The sequence below is a fragment of the Cynoglossus semilaevis genome, chromosome 17 (genome assembly GCF_000523025.1).
Source record: "Cynoglossus semilaevis isolate Cse_v1.0 chromosome 17, Cse_v1.0, whole genome shotgun sequence".
In the NCBI taxonomy this organism is placed as follows: domain Eukaryota; kingdom Metazoa; phylum Chordata; class Actinopteri; order Pleuronectiformes; family Cynoglossidae; genus Cynoglossus; species Cynoglossus semilaevis.
The window spans coordinates 14,888,083-14,895,816 of record NC_024323.1 but is presented as its reverse complement, the minus strand read 5'-3'; the positions used below and the strand labels follow the sequence as shown (position 1 = coordinate 14,895,816).

General features: G+C 42.9%; 2 protein-coding genes across 3 annotated transcripts in view; one reads left to right on the top strand and one right to left on the bottom strand.

Moving 5' to 3' along the window:
• The window catches only part of timm29 (translocase of inner mitochondrial membrane 29), a 3,798-nt gene extending 2,466 nt beyond the window's left edge, over positions 1 to 1,332 (bottom strand). The window contains 2 exon segments of the mRNA XM_008330582.3: positions 17 to 174; positions 1,074 to 1,332. Coding sequence (XP_008328804.1) covers positions 17 to 174; positions 1,074 to 1,191 — 276 coding nt within the window. The 5' untranslated portion in view covers positions 1,192 to 1,332.
• A 356-nt stretch (positions 1,333 to 1,688) lies between these two features.
• Positions 1,689 to 5,254, top strand: yipf2 (Yip1 domain family, member 2). Of its 2 annotated transcripts, none has more exons than XM_008330584.3 (9): positions 1,689 to 1,931; positions 2,099 to 2,163; positions 2,625 to 2,767; positions 2,867 to 2,947; positions 3,221 to 3,308; positions 3,422 to 3,538; positions 3,648 to 3,814; positions 3,917 to 4,099; positions 4,176 to 5,254. In XM_008330584.3, the coding sequence occupies exons 2-9, from the start codon at positions 2,133 to 2,135 to the stop codon at positions 4,257 to 4,259; spliced, it is 894 nt and encodes a 297-aa protein (XP_008328806.1). In that variant the 5' UTR covers positions 1,689 to 1,931; positions 2,099 to 2,132; the 3' UTR covers positions 4,260 to 5,254. The 2 variants fall into 2 exon arrangements, with proteins under 2 accessions (XP_008328806.1, XP_008328805.1); XM_008330583.3 differs by lacking the exon at positions 3,221 to 3,308 and adding an exon at positions 3,048 to 3,135.
• Positions 5,255 to 7,734: the final 2,480 nt, after the last annotated feature.

Genomic DNA, 7,734 nt, shown 5'->3' with positions numbered 1-7,734 from the left:
CCCCGAGCGGCGCTGCCTAAAGGGAGGAGCGGTCGGGGCTTGTGTAGAAACGGGCGGAGGCCCCGCCCAGCAGGGTCACGTAGACTGTAGCTTTGAGTGGTTTCTCCCAGGCTCCGAGCACAGCTTCCTTACAGGCCTCCTTATAGTCTGAGGCCAGGCTGCGACACCACACACCTACAGACAGCAGGAGGAGTCAGGAGTGTCTCACACACACACATATACACACACATACACCTGAGTGAGGACCTGAGGTCCCACCATTTAAGGCTTATATGGATGAGAGCAACAGGCTGCCACTAGGTTTGGTTCAAACCCGTCCACCTGAAAATGATCTGACCGTCGAACGGTCACCCACAGACATAACACGTCTGAGATACTGTCAAATATTAGGTTTTAAAATGATGTTTTTGTAGTACTTTTAAATCTTATCATAACCAGTACATTTATATATTATTTACAGTTATAAACACAGCTTAGAATAGGCCAAAAAAAAAAGCAACAAACAATGGTTGTGAACAAAAACCACGCTGCAGAATTATTCATCGTTTCCTGCATGTGTTTCAGACACGAACAAACCCAGAGTTTTATTTTTGTTTCCTGCATGTGTTTCATACACGAACAAACCCAGAGTTTTATTTTTTTAAATTTCAACATATTTGATGATGTGATGTTTGGTTCAATGTTTTATCAGACTTGCAGGAAATAGTTTGAAAAGGCAAAGAAAAAAGTAATTGTTTTTTGCACAGTATGGACATAAACTCTTATTAGACACAGAAAACCTTCATGATTGTAAAATATGATGCCCCAGCAGCGTGACGTGTAACTTAACATTTAATTGCACAGGAAATAATTTAAAGCTATGAATCAACATTAATGTAATTGCAATGTCATGTTAGCCTTAGTTTTGATTTTAAGCAAAAAATAATATTTAAATTCAGTTTGAGGTCCGTTGTTGAATCCTAACCAGTTTGTTTTTTTGTTTATCACTGGACATGTGGACTTTAGTATAATATCGGTGTATGTTATACACACGTATCCATTACAGTGTTGCCCGTGTACCGGCTCAGTCCTACCTGCTTTACTGTTTTTCAGAGCCTCCCAGCGGCTTCTTTTGACCGGAGCTGCCGCCGTTTGTGTCGTTGTTTCTGCTGCAGAACAGAACATCCTCGTCACTACACGCAACGAAGCCATGTCTCCTAAACTCACCTATTCTGACACCGTCACCTTCATGAAAAATATCTACTTGACGGCCAAGAAGACAGCTCACATGGAGCCAAGATGGCGGCCGCGATCTGTGACTCGGTTTTAGCCTTCCCACTGGAAGCATCTCCCTGAAAAACGTTCCGTTATTAATTTAAAAATTAAATAATTCACACTATTATTATTATTGTTGTTGCCATTGATATTACTATTTTACTATTTTTACATTTAAGTTTTAAATTTGTTTTTAGTTTCGCGTAGCGTTACATAAATACGCTAACATGCTACATCTAACAAAAAGCTATTAAAGTAGCTCATTTTGTTTCAAACGGCATCTATCTTTACTTAATGTAAATATATATTTTTAACATATATAGACCGCGATATACTTCGATTATTTTTTAACACATTTTGTCAAAGGAAATAGTTTAAAAATAAATTAAAACAGAATAACGGGTTTTAATCACGTGACACCTTTGTATACATGGTGACGTGTAACAGGAAGCGCAGTTAACCGGATTGACAGCCGGGAGCTTTTGGCTGTTACTATGATCAGAGGGCAATAACTGAAATATTATTTTTTTGGTATTTCCCCTCTGCTATTTAGTTACATATTTACTTCATCATTTTATACACCGTAGCAAATGTGGGAGCACAGCGTTAGCGTGTGGTTGGTCATTTAGCTTGTCTTCTATTAGCTGTCAGCATCGGTTACGTTCTTCCTTGGACAGGTGAGTCTCTCTGATGTAGACACGTTTAACATATCCCACAACTTACTCATATAATATTAGGTAATACTTGTAGATTCCTGTTCGGGTATATTAATACGGGGTTCCTGCTCATATGTGTTAGCTTGTTGTTCAGTACACAACCATATGGTCTGTCTTTACTTCCTCAGGTTTTTATAAGGTCCCTCGTGTGTCACTGGAATAATGGCCAGTCCGAATGATCTGCAGTTCCAAGGTAGGAATGATGGCGTCTGTATTTACACGTGAGCGCCACCGTTTGGAAATGAAAAATGATTGTGTATTTGTTCTCACTTTGTATTATGCAAAATACGTAATCGCTCGATTTTATAAACCTACAATTTCAAGACTTTTATTTTAGGTGTCTGCATTTTGGTTGATGCTTTGTATAATAAAGCTAAAGTTGAAGTTTTGGTTGAATAATCTAATTTATTTGTAAACCTCTCTGAGTTCTTTTTTACCCACTTATATCATTTGTTAAATGATATGGCAATAAAATTCTTTCCCTCGCGTTATTAAAACCGGGTAGACAGCGACTTCTAGTGGCAATGCCAGTTAGAGCAGCATTTGATCACATGTTCAGAGACCACAAAAAAAAATCTAAGGTGGTTTTAAAGACAGACACAGAAAACTGTGCAAAAATTCACCTCTGACCTGGACGTGTGTGTGTGTGTGTAGAGTTTGATGAGGCGGCAGATCTACTGTCTGCTGACCCAGAGGCGACCACACTGAGTGTGTCAGTCACCTCCACGAGGGCAGGAGGTGAGGATGTGAAGCTGGACCTGACAGATGAGGAGGAGGGTGAGGAGGAGAGTTCAGAGGTGAGTAACCACCGAGGTCTCCCCGAGTCTCTGTGCTACAGTAGTAAAAACGTCTTTTTTGTTCCGTGATGACATCACATGGTACATGTCCTCGCTCAGCTCCTTGGGGGACAGAAATCTCAAGGTGGCTTCTGGACCTTTGAATACTACGAGTCTCTGTTCAACGTGGACACCGTGCAGGTACGAGCTCCGTGTCTAAGAGTTACAGCATGAGTCCAGCTACAGCTTCTTTTGGCGTTTTTGTTTTTTTTTTTTGACACACGATCATCACACGCTGCAGGTTCTGGACAGAGTCAAGGGTTCTGTGTTGCCTTTACCTGGAAGAAACTTCATCAAACATTACCTTCGATCGAACCCAGATCTCTACGGTAACCAAGCTCAAATGTCTCAGTCGACAGCTACAGCTTCTTTTGGCGTTTTTTTTTTTTGACACACGATCATCACACACTGCAGGTTCTGGACAGAGTCAAGGGTTCAGTGCTGCCTTTACCTGGAAGAAACTTCATCAAACATTACCTTCGATCGAACCCAGATCTCTACGGTAACCAAGCTCAAGCGTCTCCGTCGTTTTCACCTTGTAATCTTTAGTGAATGAAACTGATTTTGTTGTTAATATTTGTATTATTGTTGTTATGTGTGTGTGCGTTCACTCAGGTCCGTTCTGGATCTGTGTCACACTGGTGTTCTCAGTGGCCATTAGTGGGAACCTGTCAATGTTCCTCACACAGATGGGAAACCCTGCCTTCCACTACAGACCACAGTTCCACAGAGGTCAGTCAGTCAGTCGGTCAGTCATCAGTCGGTCAGTCCGACATCGTGCTCTGACATCACGACTGTTACCTGTTTTGCTGAGGCAGCTTCTTTCCCCTCTTGTTCACAGTAACCATCGCAGCAGTCATCATCTTCATGTACGCCTGGCTGGTTCCCGTTGCATTGTGGGGTTTCCTGACCTGGAGACAGAGCGCTGACCGGCAGGTCAAAGGTTATTCCTTCCTGGAGACGGTGTGTGTCTACGGCTACTCCCTCTTCATTTACATCCCCACCTCAGTAAGTGCTTCATCCTCACACAAAAATGCACCACAGCGCCATCTCTCTGATGATCAATGAATCCATGCAGACTTTGCTGAAATGTTATTTTTTCCCCCCCAGATTTTATGGATTATCCCATTCGAGTGGTTGCGCTGGATGTTGATCCTGGTTGCCATGGTGATCTCCGGCTCCGTGCTGGTGCTCACATTCTGGCCCGCGGTGCGTGATGAGGCCAAGCTGATTGCTGTGGCTACAGTTGTGGCTATCCTGCTGCTGCACACTCTGTTAGCGGTGGGCTGTAAGGTCAGTGGGTCACAGTGAACGACTGACGTTGAATGAACCGGACCACAGCGCTGACCTTTGACTCTCTGTTTTCCAGATGTACTTCTTCCATTCAGCCACCAGTATACCACCACCTGCTGCTGCTGCCACCGTCTCCACACTGACAACGAAACAGCACTAACACACCCAGGGTGGAGGGTCAGGGTGAGGGTCGGGGGGGAGCAGACATAGAAACGAAGTATTAAGAAAATAGAAATACAGAATGTGCTGGGACGGGTGTGTGTGTGTGTGTGTGGCTGTTTGTCTAATTTATCCTGAGGGTGGCGCTGACGTGACCATGTACTGAATGAAGATGTCAGAAGATGCTGCGCGTCCTGTGGCTCAGCGGGTTGGTGACTGTTCCTTCATTTCATGACCATAAATTTATATTTTGCTGAAAATCAATCTTTTTTTATCACACACTTTGACAAAATGTTAACCATTTACCACATTGGTCATGCTGCAGGAAAATGGTAAAAATATAAAACATATATAGATATATATTTTACCGTAGTCATCTAGTTTTCAACGTTTCCCCTGTGGTTTTATGTTTGTGTCTCTGATGAGGTCATTTATCAAAATGACTTTGATTTCTATGAAATTTTGTGAATCATTAAGATGGGATTTTGGAGGTTTGATAAGATTCAGGAAACGTCTTTGTGCTTTTTCCAGGAAAAGGTGCCGCATTGGTTGAACAGTGACTTAAGTTATGGGATGTCTGATGATCTGAGCATGAAGTTATTTTTAGTTAGTTTAATTTAATTCCCTAATTCATTAAGTTTATTTGATGAGTAATTACAATTGGATTAAAATGCTTTTTTTTTTTTTAAAGTTATATGTACACACCTATATGGATACATGTATGTATGCACCGTATATGTATAGATATGTACATATATACGTGGCAGTTCTATGGCTGCCACTTGTAGACATTTTGTTTTGTTTTTTTTAAATGTAGTAAAATGCTCCCCATTCCTGTCAGTTTGACCCTGGAGGCAGAATGTTAGTCGATGGACACTGGAACAAGATGTTACACTGCGACTCCAAATGTTTTGGTTTTTTTCCCCTCAGCTGTTTCTCTCACTGTGATGCTCTTCAGGGCTTTCATGTTAATAAACTGTTCTGTTCTGTTCTGAACACTGTTCTCCCTGCTGTTGATAACATAGTCAACGTCACTGGTTCTTCAACTGTGGTCAAAGCCTGGTGAGGAGTAACAAAGGCAGGTTTTAAAATACAGACGGAGGAGCTGACAGGTCACTGTGGCTTCACACCGTGCACTTATTATTCCATTACTGTTGCAACATCTCAGGAACACGTCTAATAGCTCTTTTCAAACTCTCAAAGATCAAGGTCACCTTCAACTCGACAAAAAAAAAAAAAAAAATCACAATAACAACTTCACCCCTGAAGCTAGAATGTTCTGGATTTCTTGTTAACTTTAGTAAATAAAAAAATATAATATTTCAATTAAATGAATTGAAGCTACATATATATAGATATATATACATATATATCTATATATAAATAACATGAGAAACCTCTGGTGCGTTCGTGGTCTATGGGATAAAACTGAAATGTACAACACCTGGATACAGGATGGAGTTTGGAACATGTCCATCACATTTAATTTGCTTTCTTTTTTTAATTGTCGTTTTTTTTTATCGAGACAGGAAATAAAACAAAAAACAGAAGAAAAAAAACAAGAAAAGAATGAAGACAATGAAAAGGGATTAATTCTACAAAGAGACACTTTCTTCTCAGCTTTCTTAAAACTTTCTAAGTCAAATCAACTAAGACCGGTGTTTATGACACTGGAAGAAACGTGGACACTGGGGGAGTGGGTGAGGGTTTAAAGGGGGAGGACGGGGGAGTTCATGATATGCTGGAAGTCATACATTATAAACTGACAAAGGAGGGAGGGGAGAGGGGGGGGGTCTGAGAGGGGTGGACAGGTCCAGTGTCCCTGGCCTTAGTAATGAAGTCTTTGCAATAGTCTCACAGTCTCAAAGGAGGTCGGAGGACATGAAGGAGGGAGGGGAGAGAGAGGGAGGGAGGGATGTAAACTCAGACGCTGCCAGTCCAGCAGGGGTTTTCCCTCTTGTTCCAGCAGCCACTGACTTGCTCCTCAACGGTTCCTTCTTCTCCTCCAACATCATCATCATCATCATCAACATCATCATCATCATCATCCTCCTGCAACTGCTGGAGTTTTCTGGCTCAAAGAACAAGTGGCTGAGGAGAAGCCGCAGCAAAGTCCTCTCAGCAAAATAAATCCAAAACAATTTTTTTTAAAAAACCACACATCGAAGGAAAGGGACGACAACCAAACAGAGTGGCCGATGGTTGTGGCAGAAGGCTTGTCCAGATTTTTGCATAAGTGTTAGCATGAACCGATAACAAGTTTTACAGCTGGTCACCTTTCATAGACAACTCTTAGAAACCTGGTCTGACACCAGGGAGGTCCAGGACAGATTAACCTGCACCTGACCAGGGTTAGTGACGACAGATCAGCTCACTTAAAAACAGCTACGTCAAATCAATCGACTGTTGTGGACCGTGGTCCGTTAACGGCCAGAACACAAGAACTGGACTCAGCTTCCAGGGGAGGTACCAGAGGAGCTTCGCTGGTTTTGGAAGAGAGAAGCCATGTCTCCTAAAATTTCCACGGATCATTCTTAGGTTTTGTTTTGAAGTAACAAACCCAGACGAGGTGATTTGGTTCAGGTCATAAATGCAGTTGTTGTTCAGTTTTTTTTGTCTTGCTCCTGTGTGAGCCACAGCCTGATGTGGAAGCCAGTTCTGGTGTAGCTTTTTTTTATAAATTTTTATCTCCCACAGTTTCGATGAAAGGCGACCAGCAAAACCTGGCGTGCGCGTGAAAACGAGCTGAGCACATCGACGCCACTCTCTTCTCCCAGGTACGAACACGCTGCACCGTCACGTAGTGAGAAAAGCTGGAGAGTCAGTCCAGGTGGCACTAAAAACACATTTTGCTTATGAAAGTATTCAGACTCCAGTTCTGTGATATTTTCACCCTCGACAGACACGATCGACACGGAGACGTAAAAATATGTTTGGATTCTCCCTCTGTGATTGGATGTTCGACGTGGAACTCTTCTGTCTGACGCCAGTCAGTCTCTTCAGAGAGCTGCAGACCACGGGGGGGGTCGGGGGTCAGGGGTCAGGGTGAGGGGGTGATATGACAGGCCAGGATGGCAGGAGTCCGGCAGGAGAAGTGTGTGTTGTTGTTCTTATATATTAGTGTCCTACTACACTACTGGAGCATTTCAGCAGATTCAGCAGATGTGGTTTGGAGGACTGAGGAAACGGACCATCGCTGGATTCTGGCAACAGGTAGTTCGATGGTTGGAGGACCAACAGTCAGGGACGACCATCATGTCAATAAAAATAATAATAAAAAGCAGGAGTGGAGGGACGGACGACACCCAGAGGGTCTCGGGTGAGTTCTGCTGTTCATCTCAGCTGTGCACATGTTTCAGCTCTGATACGGTGACCTCCGAGGAGGACGGAGCCGCGGACAAAACAAGAGTCTGGACGGATGCTCGTGTTGGACCGCTCGCGTCATGATTGGACAGAGCGATGCCGTAAAGGGATGA